The sequence below is a fragment of the Rhinoderma darwinii genome, chromosome 13 (assembly GCF_050947455.1).
Source record: "Rhinoderma darwinii isolate aRhiDar2 chromosome 13, aRhiDar2.hap1, whole genome shotgun sequence".
NCBI lineage: Eukaryota > Metazoa > Chordata > Amphibia > Anura > Rhinodermatidae > Rhinoderma > Rhinoderma darwinii.
In genome coordinates, this window is record NC_134699.1 from 54088715 (window position 1) to 54104856 (window position 16142).

General features: G+C 45.1%; 1 protein-coding gene across 1 annotated transcript; it reads right to left on the bottom strand.

The window, feature by feature from the left end:
- Positions 1-3442: 3442 nt before the first annotated feature.
- RAC3 (Rac family small GTPase 3) lies at positions 3443-15278 on the bottom strand. Its single transcript, XM_075846126.1, has 6 exons — positions 15124-15278; positions 9359-9430; positions 8359-8476; positions 6887-6949; positions 5700-5859; positions 3443-4254 (listed from the first exon to the last, which is right to left on the bottom strand). The coding sequence occupies exons 1-6, from the start codon at positions 15156-15158 to the stop codon at positions 4124-4126; spliced, it is 579 nt and encodes a 192-aa protein (XP_075702241.1). The 5' UTR covers positions 15159-15278; the 3' UTR covers positions 3443-4123.
- Positions 15279-16142: the final 864 nt, after the last annotated feature.

Consider the following 16142-nt stretch of genomic DNA (forward strand, 5'->3'; position numbering starts at 1 on the left):
ATGTCGATCAGCGCTCGATTGCTCAATTCAAACGGAGCAACAATCATTCATCCTCATGTGTTTGTCTATTTAGACGGGGAGATGTACTGCCAACAAGCGACACATTTTCTAGTATCCTAAAACATCCGATCAGCCGACAAACGGGCATTTTCTTATTTGTCAGCTGATCTCTGCCCTGTTTACACGGGCCAATAATCGGGAACAAGCGTTTGTACAAACGCTCGTTCACCCGATCATTGACTCATGAAAAGGGGCTGTTAGAAAGCCACTTGTAAGGCATCGAGACTCCATTGAACCTCAGTGAGGGCCATTATCTGGAAATGGTGATCAGTGACGTGGCCCAGGCGTGGTTCAAAATGACTTCAAGGATGCAGCAAGAACAAATCCAGAAAGTCACCAAATATTCTAGAAGAAAATCCAAAAAGAACTGCGGTCCTCTCAAGCCTCGGATCTCCGCTTATAACTCCACTGAGCAAAAATAGAATTGATAAAGTGGAAAGAGTAACATCCAATTTAGTTTTAGACTGGCGCTGTGTGACCTGGGATGAGCAGTACAGAACATTTTTGTGTGCATCTCTCTCCATTCAAGTCTGAGAGTTAGGGAAACGGCTGAGCAAGTTGTACACGTGTGTGTGGACACCTCACCGGTCATTCTCCACCTGGATTCAGTGGTCGGTGGCTGCCACACGTGGCAGGATTGGGGTCAAGATACACCCATTCTTCCCAGAGTTGCAACTCCCACCTATCAGACATTCATGTAAAATGGCATAAATGGCTGTGGTGCAAAAAAACACCTTTAAGGGTTCACACAGAGTATTTTGGCGCTGTTTTTGACGCAGAAACCGCGCCCGAAATAGCCTCCCATTGAGGCGTTTTGTTCCCCGCGAGCAGTAAAAATTAGTCACGGGAAAAAGAAGCGAAATGGTATTTTCTTTGGGCGTTTCCGTCTCTGACCATCAATTGGAGGCAGAGTTAGCTGTTTTCACTGCGTTTTTTGCCCAAAGCGCTCATGGCTGCGGCTGAAAAACGCAGCAAAGAGAGTGCAGGCAGGTCAAAATCTGCCTCAAGTTTCCTTTTTTCCGACTGTAAAAAAACTCTGTGTGAACAGGGCCTAAGGGAGAAGTTACTTGAGCACATGGGTGATATGCACTAAAAAGTAACAGCTGCAAATAGACATCTGGAGAGGGGGAAATATTTTTTACAGCGGTGTATAATCCGCTTGCACTACTTTTTATATATGACCTTCGTCCATAGAGTTTTTCTGTAGACCTTCTTTTACATGGATGTTCATGGACTTTGCTCGGAGCTTTGCTGAATTGGTAAATATTCCTGGCAGTTCAGGCCGGTTATTTAGGAATGTAAAACCATGTCAAGGTAGATTTACTTGTAAGTGTGATGTCCTGCCAGGATGGCTCAGATTTTAAACAGTAAATCTACTTTAAATGCTAATTCCACTTAAAGAGTTGGCATATGCCCTCGTAGGGCAGGGGTGTCTTCTGCTTGGGGCTTAATTGCTGTGAGCCCTATACCAGCACTGGTTACACAAGGATTTCAATGGGTGTCCTGTAAAGTGTAGGTTTGCGCTGCCGCCCCAATATCCTGCTTGTGCAAGAAAAAAAAAACACCAAATGCCGTGTTATTCTCTTTAAAGGGTAACTAAATTTTCTGATCAGTTTTGATCGTGGGAATCCGAGAACTGAGACCCCCACCGATCGCTAAAATGAAGCGGCAGAAGCGATCGGGTGAGCTCTGAATGGCTTTTTCTCGGAAAGGCGAGGAGTTGGTGTACGGGCTTATAGACTTTCTATTGAGCCCGTACACCAATGGCTCGGCTTCCCGAGTAAAGCCGATCAGAAACCAAGTGGTTCAGCGCTCACCCGATCTCTTCTGCCGCTTCGTTTTAGCGATCGGTGGGGATCTCAGTGCTCGGACTCCCACCGATCAAAACTGACGCCACTATGACATGTCAGAAGTTTTTGGACAGTTTAGTTACACTTTATGCTCCTGATGGTCTTCTATAACATTGGTTATAACCACAGCCTGCCCACCAGCATAAGATGGTGACTCTTCAAACTGAGACCTAGGTCAATAGCCTTCGAGACTAGACTGTGATTCATTGTATGGTTAGCAATTCCAAAATAGGTCATTCTGAGTGTATAGAGGGGGTCTCCTGTTTGGGACCTCCATCAATTGGCCATAGAGGAGTACAAAGAACCATTCTCTCTCTGTAGGACCCGGAACGTCTGTGCATTTTTATGGACCACCAATTGATTTCAATTTGCACACTGTAATGTTTTATTTCCCCTGTGGTGGCGCTGCAGAGGAATTAAACACATGCTCCTGGTTCCCTTGCAGATTACATATGGGGAAACATTTTAAATATGATGATGTATATGGAGTAACATTACCTGGTGTCCTTCAGTTGTCCCCCTCTGTCATGAATCCGCCGTTTTAGGGTCCCCTCTGTGCTGTCCCAAAATGGCTGCCGCTCTTCTTAGACTACGAGTCTGTGACACACCCACTGTTCTTGTATTGGCCAGTGCTGCTCACGTTCTGTCCAATCCGTGAACAGAGGGAGTGTCTTAGTAGAGATCCACAAAAGAGGGGCACAACTGGAGGGCAGCAGTTAATGTTGCTCCATATACCCCATCACATTTATGATTTTGTCCTGAGACCGGAGGGTCGCTTTAAGGTTTACTTTTCGACAAGGCTGCATAAAAACCGCTTCGTAATATTACGTAATGATCCCTAGTATACTTACTATTTCTAGTTTATTTTCTTAAAGGGAATCTGTCACCAGGTTTATGCTGCGCTATCTGAGGGCCGCATAAATTAGTGACAGAGACCCGGATTTTTGTGCCGTGTTACTTACTTTGAAATACTTTGTATTTTTCTAAAAATTGGTTTTCTCCCGCATTCATGAGTTGCGGCTAGGCCCGGCCTCCTGCCGATAATTGTCAGTTTTCTCCCCATACTCTGCAAAGGGAGAAAGCTGCCAATCAAGGGTGAGCTGGTGGGGCGAGCCGCAGCCCATGAATGTTGAAGACTATTTAGCGTGCGATGTAGTCCTCTACTTTCATGAGCTGTGGGTAGAAAACTGGGATTTTATGAAAACCACATTTCAAAGTAAGGGCTTATTCAGACGAACGAGTGTAAACTCGGACGTAAAAAAACTGCCGTTTTTCACCTTCGAGTCGCACCTGTTTTTACGGATCCCTCAGACTTGAGGGAAGTCACATTTGCCGCAATTATTTGTGACGCATCTGGCGCTGCAAAGGTTTTCATCTGGAATCGCAGTCCACTATGTGCTCGTGTTGTGGTGGTCGCATTGATCTGGACTTGTAGTGTTTTTCAATTCGTAGAGCACCAAAACCCACCATACTGGACACCATTTTCTTCTACGGGGCTTATCAGAAGTCATACACAATAAGATTCAATAAAGTCATTTTTTTTTTTTTTTTAAACAAAATGTTATTTGAAGAACACCCATGGATATTAAACTGTGGCTCTTTATAGAAACAACTTGAACATTTGCGATACCGGTTTTACCCTTTAGTTCATCGGCTGCTTTGCCGCATTGTCGCCGCTTGTCCATTAAGCACCAGGACTCGACAAGATGTTTATATACTTACAAGTTAATACCTAATACTTAACATTAACTACATGATTCACAGATTCCATGATTCCAGGACACAACAAGAAAACCAGACATTATCCCCATGCAATAGAAATAGTAGATGGTCAGTGATTATTAATGCACCATGACACAGGCCGACCACCCTCCTCCATTCCCAATAAAGTTCAATTGCAGGTGGTGAACTGGTCCATAGAATCCTACTGCCGTGTCGTATACACAGTGTCGGGCTTCGCATAATTATGCGGAGGGGGTCACACAAGTCTAGACCCACCACTTCGCGTAGGAAGTATAGTAGAAGTCACCCTCCTCTGAGTGGTTCGCTGTGTCACCCATCCCCCTCCCACCCCATGCTCCATACATTCACAAAACACTAAACCACGGAAAACATCTTCAGGTCTCCGTCCACCCCACGTTCCGCTCTGGTGGGGTTTCACGTCTTTGGAAAGAGATGGTATCAGTTTGGTCCAGCTTCCAGTCTATCGGTGCTCAGAAAACGGTACATTTCTTGCCAGGCCGCTTGACGGGGGGAGGACAGAGGACGGCACGGATAGCTTCATCGAACACAGTCTTCAGGCCACGCTGGGTGAGGGCCGAGCACTCTAAGTACTTGACTGAACCTTATACACAGAACAATCAGAGTTACCAACTGGTTCCCAGTTATGCAAACCAACGCTAGATGTTTAAGGACAAGAATAACTCCAGATATACAAGAAAATCCTGCGGCTGGTATTCTGTTATGGCGTGACACATTATATTCTGCCGTTTCTTAGTTTTGGTGACCACCAATATGGCCAGAACAAAACCTCCCACGTGGCTTATCACCCAGACTCTTCTGATTGGTAGATCGGCCGAATTATTCCGGGATACATACGCCATACGGTCGCATAACTAGATACATTTCAATCTACCCACCATAAAGAGCTGGGTGACAAACAAACGCTCAGGCAGGTTGTATTAGGTATTTGTTACTTCTCGAATTTTGAAGACCTTGGTTGGTTGTCACTTTATGACATGAGGCGTGTATCGACTGAATTCCAGTATCTAAAGAACAAGATAAGCCGGTCCAAATATTTTAGGGGTCCCTGCTCAGGTTTGTGTAACTTTTGACAATTATTCACTGTACGACTTGCTCACCACCAGTGGCCATGACTAGAACCAGTATCCGCAGCTGAACCCCACCAATTGGCTTTTAATGTGTAAATAAAGAATGTTTTTATAGGGGATGGAGTGCTGGTTTCTTTTGTATATTCAATGAAGTTAACGCCAATATACTCTCAACATTGAGGAAGATGGACTTGATACCCAAGGAAGTCCAGTCCATGTAAGTGGAAGAATTATATATATATTTTTTAATTTGGTTTCAGGGCTGTAACAGCTCCATCATCACACGTCTTACAACAGCTATGTCATCCTAAAGGGGTTTTCTGGTCATGGGGTGGCTTTTCATACTGATGACCTATCCACATTATAGGTCATCAGTATATGATCGGACCCCGCACCGACCACCTTTTCCCACTACCTCAAGACGCGGGAAGCTTTGCCGTGGCCAGTGCCGGAAGCAGAAAACTCCGTACAATGTATAGCGGCCATGCTGCAGCTGTGCTTCTATTCACAAATAGGCAGTAACCTAGCATTGTACGGAGTCTTCTCCTTCCGGCACCGGCCACGGCATAGCTTCCCGCGTCTTGAGGCAGCAGGAACTGCTGATTGGTGCGGGTTTCGAGTGACCCCCACCGATCATATACTGATGACCTATTCTGTGGATAGGTCATCCGTATAAACCCCTTTAACATGTCGCACTCACAGGACCAGGAGGCTGAGATACAGACAGTAGTTTGGCAGGGTCCTCACACTGGGGAACTGGTGGTTTCCTTTACCCAGCGGAGTCACCATTTTGATGTAAATACCCACGGGTGACTACCAGCTCTTCAGTGTGAGGACACAACCCAACAACTGTGAACGTGATAAAGGGGGCATTAAGATAAACGGAACAAAGCATGTTTACTTAAGTTTATCCGTCTCCCTTCTCTAGAGCGCATTAAGTTTCCTTCATAGGTCTTACCTATTTCCCGTGCCATGGCTAGACCCTGGGGGTATGTGATCGGAGATAGTCTTTTGTCCCTCAGCCGTTCAATGGTGTCTTTGTCATCCCTAAGATCTAGTTTGGTGCCCACCAAAATTATAGGGGTGTTAGGACAATGGTGTCGCACTTCTGGATACCACTACAAATAAATAAATATATATGGATGTTTATTATCTTACTTCACATATGTTGTATGATTAAAGTACGGTAAAGTGGTTCACTGACATATATACATGAAGAAATACATAATACAAGTTATACTGTACACTCATTGGATCGGACATCACTATCGTCAGTATTTAGAGATAAACAGCCGACCCAATCTGTGATTTGTCCAGTCCTCCAGCCTGGCACACAAATTGTTCGGTTCATTTAAAGAAATACAAAGATGAAAAGCAAACGATTAAAGGGTAACTACACTACTGTTTCCATAGCTCCTGAATTCCGGAAACGGCATAGCTAGGCTGTTTCCGTAACTACCATTCACTTCTATGGGAGTTCCGGAAACAGCAAAGCTCAGCGAGCACTCGGCTGTTTCCATAACTCCCGACCACCTAACCAGGAAGTGTCTGGGAGGCAGCGGGAGCCGAGCAAGGTGGAACGGGGCCCCGTTCTAGAGATAGGTGAGGGTCCCAGAGATGGGACCCGCATCGATCGGACATTTATGGCATATCCTGTGGAAATGCCATAAATGTCCAAGATGGGAAAACCCCTTTAAGAACGCTATATGGCTCGCCAGAAATTGCCTCATTTTAGGTAGAGAGAGCATGTCTGTCCTGGGCTGCCGCAGGCTGATCCACAACCTGCTAAGAGACTATTCCATTTTGGGTGGTCCAGATGTCGACGAAGAAGAGGATTTACACCCCTCTCTCTCTCCCCCAGGCTCTCCATGAAGCTCCGGGCCTGTGATTTCCCCCTCCCTATCCCCTTCTTACCGCTCCCCATCCCAAATCACTGTCTGAAATACTTTTGTCTGACTGCAAACATTTTTGTGTTGCATGTGGTGTGATGTATAGTGTAGGAAAACCTGTGCCGTATGTTATACTGTCACGCTATGTACGATGAATGTATTTATTTATTGTGTATTCGCACTACACTGTATGTATCTGAGGATTGACTGTCAATAAAAATACAGTATTTACACAAATAAATCGACTGCTTGTTACCTTTGCTCTTACGTTCTCAAAAGAAGCCGGACTGACAAGAGAGAAGCAAATCAAGAAGACGTCCTGGAGGAGACAAGAGTGAGAGTCTATTGGTAATGATTGATACTATCAGGCGTCTCCAGTGTAATATCTACAGCTTAGGCTTCGTTCACACCTGCGCCGGTGTGTTCTGCTTCGTCATAGGAGCAGAACGAGGAAATAATGGAGGCAACGGTTCCATTACATGACGGATACCACCGGCTCCCAACAGAATTCATTGACTTTAATGGGTTCCGTCGGCTTTCCGTCTGGGTGTCCATCGTTTAACCGGAGAGAATAGCGCTATTTTCTCCGGTAATCTCTGCCGGATCTACGACAGAGGCCCCAACGCAGATGTGAACGAAGCCTTAGTAAATTTATGGTTTACATGTTTCTTTTGTTCACTGTGACAACTGAGATAAGGTCTTGCACAGTCCAATGGCGGTTTTACATGGGCAGGTAATGAGCGGTGATCGACAATAACAACATGTTGTTCGGCGCTCGTTTGCTCCAGTTACAAGAAGCAATGATCGGGTCTATATAGCGATGAACGATGGTTAATATGATCGTTTGTCCTCATACAGTTATATCTTGTCGGCAGCACATCCCCTGTATACACGGGGAGATGTGCTGCCGACAAACGACCATTTTTATGGCGGCATAAAAGAGGAGATCAGCCAACAAACCAATAATTGCTTGTTCGTCGGCTGATCGTTTCCATGTTTACGCGGGTCAGTGATTGGGAATAAGCGTTGGGCACCTCTTATCAAATGACACGTTCTGTTGAAGAAATGAACACAACCTCTGCCGTCACACTCCCTTCCATCTGTCCCCTACTTCTAACCAACATATATTTGGTGGCTTATCCAGAAGTAAGATACAGATAGAGGTCAATAGGACTGCAGGATCAGACTACACAGGGTTTGTTTGTAGCCTGTTACCATGGAGACACATAAGTCTGCATAGGACCTGTAGACATAAAAAGATAGGAGCGACTACTTACAAAATGACTTTGTTTTTCATTTTAGATGCATTAAAACAATTAGAAAAAATAGCAAAAGACTCTTTCAGAATGGAGCACCCAGAAGGGATCAGATAATCGCTGCGGGTCTGGCTCCTGCCACTCCCAGTAAACGGGGCCACTGTAGGGTAAATGTAGCATTAAATGGTGGCCATTCAAATGAAATACTCGGAGGCCTCATAGGCAGGTTTGCTGAGCGGGGGACTCCCGCAGTGAAGTCCATATGCCCTAATAAGTCATAAGGACTGGGGTTGTCTTCATGACACAGCCCCTTTAAATAGAACAATGTTCTTCAAATTTCATTCCACCGTTGCTCCTTATTTGCCATTGCAAAGTTTGGGCCTCCTGTTGGTCAGTACACTGCACTTTGGCAACCACCAAATGTTTCTTGCCGCCAGCTAAGCGTCTACGATGGCGTCAATGCCCCACTCACCGTTTGAGGGTAGGATAATGGCCGCAGTCTGTCATAATCCTCTTGACCTGCTGTGTCCCAAAGACCGAGATTGACTGGTTTTCCATCCACCATCACGTTTGCGGAGTAGTTGTCAAAACTGCGTGAGAACAGTTAGTAAACATTTCATTTTTAATGGTTGTTGAAAAGGAAACATTTCCACTATTGAAAGGGGAAGAAAAATTGTAATGGCGGCCATGTTATGGGGTCTAACCTGCCTGGGGGCACCCTTCCTAGGTAGTTCCCATAAAATAACAATTCTGGAGCATCTTTAGTGTAAGGCCACACGGAGCGGCCCTGCGACGTGGCCAACATCCGCGCTGGCAGCATGTTTGGCGCGGCTGTCAAACAGCCTGTTAATGGCCGTACGTTATTGTGGGTAAACCGTCCCTTTACCTGGATAATCGTGCGGCCATTATTTAATGGCCGCACAATTTTGACGGTAAAGGGACGCTTTACCTGCAATAATGCCCGGCCATTATCAGGGTATTTCATAGCCGCGCCAAACATGCTGCCGGCGCGGTTGTTGGCCGCGTCGCGACCGTTTCAGGGCCGCTCCATGTGGCCTTACCCTTACTTGACAACTGGGTGTTACCAGATGGCGGTGTGCCATACACAAACTGACACTGTCCAATCAGTGCTCGCAGTCTCAGACTGTGTAGGGACACGCCCCTTTGACTAGGGGAATAGTAACACCCAGTTGTCAATTTATTCATAAATTTCTAGGAGGAATAACAGAGGAACTTTACAACGCAGAATCCAAGAAAAAAAATGCTCCAGGATTGTCACTTCATGGCGAATACAGGTATTTACTAAAATAGACATGTCCGGAGAGGTCACAGGTTCTCTTTAATAAATTCTTAGGAGACATTTCATCTCAGCACATCCCTGCCCATCTTGCCACCTACATATCTGCCACCTATGCCACACTTCTACTTCACAAACTCATTAACCCTCTGACACACAATGTCTGAGTACTCACACAGTCGGGATGTATTCACCAGGGAATGCATTTGTTGTATAGCTAATCAGAAGACAGGTTTTCCCCACGGCTCTGAGGAGTGACATAAAACACGAGCATTGGAACAGCAAATATATAATAATAATAAATGAGGGTTATCAGGTGTCCTGAAGGCACAATATATATATATTTTAAAAAAGACAGACCGTGCATTGTCACATCGCTACATTTATCGTCAGATGTTCTAGATTTGACGTGGATTTCGGCGCGAAAGTTGTGCAGAAATCCAAAGTAAATCCTCTCGGAATCCCTCTTTTTGGATTGGCCCCATTGAAGGTGAGAGTGCCCCTTCGGCCATTACTGGGACGCCAGGTAACCCCATTAAAGAGAAATAGGTCAACGTTGTGAGGCCGAGCGTTGCTGACAGAAGAGAGTGACAACCCCTTTAAGTGTACGTCTACCTTTGATCACCATCTTACATATAGAATTACCATAAAAATGTAGTATATGATCTACACATTACATGACTTATCTTGTAGTACTCCTGAGTAACAGCCTGTATTATATTCCTGTGCTGCGTTAACAAATCGGGAGGCTTCAGAGCCTGCACACGGCTTGCTTTGGAGGTTTGTATTCTGGGAACTGTAGTCTTTATACTAAGCACAGTACAAATATCTGATGTAGGAAAAAACTAACCGCCCCGCTGCATTATGGGAGCTCAGCTAAGGCCTAGTTCACATAACGTTTTAGCCCTACGGTTAGCGTGTACATCGGGAAAGCTCCATAGGGCTGATGGACACCAAAAGAGTGTTCTGGTATACGTGGTAAACCTTTTTTTATTAAAGGATGGAATATGGTAGTATGTTACGCTATTCCATCATGAGGAATCCCGCAAAAACATGGGAGCCTATGTGTGACGGATGCCACTGTATGACATCCGTCATAGGTATACGATAAACTTATATCTCGGGGGGCATCCTCAGGGCCGAAGTCCCAGGGAAGAGAGTCAGGAAACGCTCAGCCCAGGGATTCCATCCATGGGAAAGACCCTGACGTTAATGTCCATATAAGGACAGTGACGTCAGGGGCTCCTCCAGGGGTGGAATGTCCAGCCAGAGCGTTGCCGATGCTTTGGCTGGGGAATCCAGCATTACAAACCTCTTAACTTCACGGTCAAATTATGGACAGTGACGTCAGGGACTTCCTCAAGACTGGAGTCCCCGGCTAGGGCGCTGGAGTCCCCAGGAACAGCGCTTCAGGTAGCGCTCTGACCTAGGGGGTTCAGGCAACACATTCCACTGTATACCTATACAGTGGGATACGTTTCAGCCCTCTGTTGGAGGTATACGACGGGAGACCTTCCGGCGGTAAGGTCTAATGGAAGGCTAACGTGATGTGAACATTGCCTAAGCTGGTGTCAGACAACTAACTTTTTGACGGTTTCCAATAACAACCAGCAGAATTGTGAATGCAGCTCTGGAGTATAATACAGGCTGTAACTCAGGATCAGTACAAGTAAATACAAGTAATGTAACGTATTTACCAAATCAGTCAGGTTTTATGTCGATAAATTCGTAAATGTAAAATGGTAATCAGAGGTGAACTTATATCAGCAATTTACAACGTTTCTTTCAGATCCATGAGGATCTGCGACAGGCGCCAAATTCTGGCTCAGTTATGGTCTTAAAACCTGCAGCAAATCCTCTGCAAGAACTGCATGTTTTACACAAATTTCAGTGACATATATATATATATATATATATATATATATATATATAGGCCTTGTTCACACAGCACTCAAAAACAACAATGTAAATGTGCCAAAAATGCTAAGTAGTGCTTTTTAAAAAACAGGTGTTTTTGACGCGTTTCGTTGTATTTGCCGCGTTTTTTCTTAAGCTTAATTAGAACTAATTTGGGCGCCAAAGTATTGACCTGCCGCTTCTTTACTTACACGACACGTTTTTAAATACACTCGCGTAAAAAGCGCGTCGTATGCACTAACAACGCGCTTTCCCATTGATGTCAATAGGAAACTTACATCATGCGTTTGACACGTTTTTACGTGTCCTGAAAAAGGCGCCAAATACACGCCATGTGAACTGGGCCTTATTATGCACACCATGCTACATAAAATACAAAGCAGCATATAATCTATAAGGGAAGACCCTAATGATTTTATGGGGTCATGGCTCCATCGGGATTGTAACATTAAGGCGAAATCCCTGTATACATGGAACGAAGAAGGACCATTAACCATTACAAGGCGGGGGCTCCGGCTGTGAGATGTTCATCGTGCACCCTTGTCGCCAATAGATAATAATAAAATAATCGCATAATGGTACATACGCCTCTGACACTGCGCAATTCCCTGCATGCTGGAGACCACCTGAAGCAATGGTGGGTCGCCCATCTCGCATGGCAGCATCAGATACCGCTGATGAACCCACAGAACCGCAAAAGGTAGTGGGACTCTTTAAAACTGGCAGTGGGCACAGTGAACGCGCTTCGCCTCACCACAAGCCTGGGTTCAGACTGTACGTTATGGTTGCGTTTTTAACACGCATTTTGTTGTTTTGGGCAGATAAACTCCCATGTCTCTCAAATCAACCAAAATGAAAAATAATGCATGTTAAAAATGCAACAAAAACCGCACAGTGTGAACCCAGCCTGAGAGGAGTATATGTGCTGACCGCAAACGCTATCATAACAAGTTCTGGTTACGGAATGGCCACCAAATATACGTGGACACCCGTTATACTCACAAATCATATATCCCAATTGTTCAATACTATAAAATATATGGAATACATGCAAAATCATCTATAATTGTCACGGATAACGACCGGCGTCGGCAGGAATATATATCGTATAATGGAATCATATATAATATATGCGCAAAATAACAAGTATACAGCTGATCCAGAAATGTATCTACCCCATTGATCTCAATTCCTGTCCTGTTATATGTATGTACCACTGTGTAGATGTGGAGGATATGCAGATTGTATGGTGAGCTGCTAGCAGGTAATGTCTGCATAGGGTTGAATGGGTGTAGCGGGTGATGTGATGGCAGTATATAGGGTGATGTGATGGCAGTATATAGTGTGATGTGATGGCAGTATATAGGGTGATGTGATGGCAGTATATAGGGTGATGTGATGGCAGTATATAGGGTGATGTGATGGCAGTATATAGGGTGATGTGATGGCAGTATATAGGGTGATGTGATGGCAGTATATAGGGTGATGTGATGGCAGTATATAGGGTGATGTGATGGCAGTATATAGGGTGATGTGATGGCAGTATATAGTGTGATGTGATGGCAGTATATAGGGTGATGTGATGGCAGTATATAGGGTGATGTGATGGCAGTATATAGGGTGATGTAATGGCAGTATATAGGGTGATGTGATGGCAGTATATAGGGTGATGTGATGGCAGTATATAGTACAGGGTGATGTGATGGCAGTATATAGGGTGATGTGATGGCAGTATATAGGGTGATGTGATGGCAGTATATAGGGTGATGTGATGGCAGTATATAGGGTGATGTGATGGCAGTATATAGGGTGATGTGATGGCAGTATATAGGGTGATGTGATGGCAGTATATAGGGTGATGTGATGGCAGTATATAGTACAGGGTGATGTAATGGCAGTATATAGGGTGATGTGATGGCAGTATATAGGGTGATGTAATGGCAGTATATAGGGTGATGTGATGGCAGTATATAGGGTGATGTAATGGCAGTATATAGGGTGATGTAATGGCAGTATATAGGGTGATGTGATGGCAGTATATAGGGTGATGTGATGGTAGTATATAGTACAGGGTGATGTGATGGCAGTATATAGGGTGATGTGATGGCAGTATATAGGGTGATGTAATGGCAGTATATAGGGTGATGTGATGGCAGTATATAGGGTGATGTGATGGCAGTATACAGGGTGATGTGATGGCAGTATATAGGGTGATGTGATGGCAGTATACAGGGTGATGTGATGGCAGTATATAGGGTGATGTGATGGCAGTATATAGGGTGATGTGATGGCAGTATATAGTACAGGGTGATGTGATGGCAGTATATAGGGTGATGTGATGGCAGTATATAGGGTGATGTGATGGCAGTATATAGGGTGATGTGATGGCAGTATATAGGGTGATGTGATGGCAGTATATAGGGTGATGTGATGGCAGTATATAGTACAGGGTGATGTAATGGCAGTATATAGGGTGATGTGATGGCAGTATATAGGGTGATGTAATGGCAGTATATAGGGTGATGTGATGGCAGTATATAGGGTGATGTAATGGCAGTATATAGGGTGATGTGATGGCAGTATATAGGGTGATGTGATGGCAGTATATAGGGTGATGTGATGGCAGTATATAGGGTGATGTAATGGCAGTATATAGGGTGATGTGATGGCAGTATATAGGGTGATGTGATGGCAGTATACAGGGTGATGTGATGGCAGTATATAGGGTGATGTGATGGCAGTATATAGGGTGATGTGATGGCAGTATACAGGGTGATGTGATGGCAGTATATAGGGTGATGTGATGGCAGTATATAGGGTGATGTAATGGCAGTATATAGGGTGATGTGATGGCAGTATATAGGGTGATGTGATGGCAGTATATAGTACAGGGTGATGTAATGGCAGTATATAGGGTGATGTGATGGCAGTATATAGGGTGATGTGATGGCAGTATATAGTACAGGGTGATGTGATGGCAGTATATAGGGTGATGTGATGGCAGTATACAGGGTGATGTGATGGCAGTATATAGGGTGATGTGATGGCAGTATATAGGGTGATGTGATGGCAGTATATAGGGTGATGTGATGGCAGTATATAGGGTGATGTGATGGCAGTATATAGGGTGATGTGATGGCGGTATATAGGGTGAGGTGATGGCGGTATATAGGGTGATGTGATGGCAGTATATAGGGTGATGTGATGGCAGTATATAGTACAGGGTGATGTAATGGCAGTATATAGGGTGATGTGATGGCAGTATATAGGGTGATGTGATGGCAGTATATAGGGTGATGTGATGGCAGTATACAGGGTGATCTGATGGCAGTATATAGGGTGAGGTGATGGCGGTATATAGGGTGAGGTGATGGCAGTATATAGGGTGATGTGATGGCAGTATATAGTACAGGGTGATGTGATGGCAGTATATAGGGTGATGTGATGGCAGTATATAGGGTGATGTGATGGCAGTATATAGGGTGATGTGATGGTAGTATATAGTACAGGGTGATGTGATGGCAGTATATAGGGTGATGTGATGGCAGTATATAGGGTGATGTGATGGCAGTATATAGGGTGAGGTGATGGCGGTATATAGGGTGAGGTGATGGCAGTATATAGGGTGATGTGATGGCAGTATATAGTACAGGGTGATGTGATGGCAGTATATAGGGTGATGTGATGGCAGTATATAGGGTGATGTGATGGTAGTATATAGTACAGGGTGATGTGATGGCAGTATATAGGGTGATGTGATGGCAGTATATAGTACAGGGTGATGTAATGGCAGTATATAGTATAGGGTGATGTAATGGCAGTATATAGGGTGAGGTACATGTGCACCGTGTAGATGAGGACATGATACAGCTGCAGCACATGTGAGTGACCACATAGGATGGACATACATGATGAACTGACAATTATAGTGGGTGCAGCCAGGATGATAAATACACCCGGACTCCGCCTCTGCATCACCAGACACCCGCCGGGTCACAGCACAGCTGTCCTATAAGCACTCACCCATCTCCCACTACCACGCATTTGATGGCCTGCATTTCGCGGGCGAATGTGAACCGGTTGAAGGCAAAACACCGGAGATACCGGGAGCTGAGAAGCCTGGAGGAGCCGAAGTGACGAGAGATGACACATCCGAATGTCGACGGAAATAGCCGAATGTCAGTCCGAATGCTGGCGGAAAGAGACGAGACGTGGACCATAGGGAAGAGCAGGAAGACGGAAATAGCCGAATGCTGGCGGAAAGAGACGAGACGTGGAGCATAGGGAAGAGCAGGAAGACGGAAATAGCCGAATGCTGGCGGAAAGAGACGAGACGTGGAGCATAGGGAAGAGCAGGGAGACGGAAATTGCCGAATGCTGACAGGCGAGACACGAAAGCCATAAAATACGGAAATACCTGCGCTATGAGGATACAGAAATAAATGACCGTACTGCAGCTGAGGAGACTTGTTTCTTGTAGTCTCAGATAATATATGTTATTACCAGCAACAAATTAAGAATATGAAGCACATTTTTCTCAATTAGGCCTTGTTCACATTTGCTTTTGAGGCAACGTGAGGGCCTTCATTGCAGATGCGGTCGAAACTACCAGACAACGCAGCACGCAGCGCTATTGTTTTTCCGGTAAAGCCACGGACACCGCGACTGAACCTATTGAAGTCAATGGGTGCTGCAACTGAACCGGTGTCAGGTATTTTCGTTGCTCTGCTCCTATGACACAGCAGAGCAACAGAAACCGTGAACATTTATACATTTGGCTACAGACGACAGCAGAATACCATATTATTTTGGACAACACTTCACCCCAGTTAGGCCTCGTTCACATCTACATTGAAGGCACCGTTAGGGGCCTCCGTCGCAGAACCGGCCAAGATTACCGGAGACAATAGTGCAGCATGCGCTCTGGTAAAACTACGGCCACCCCGACGAAAAACCGACAGAACCCATTAAAGTAAATTAGTTCTGTCGGCCGTCGGTGGAATGGCAAGAAAGAACTGGCAGGTTGGCCAACAGCAGTGGTA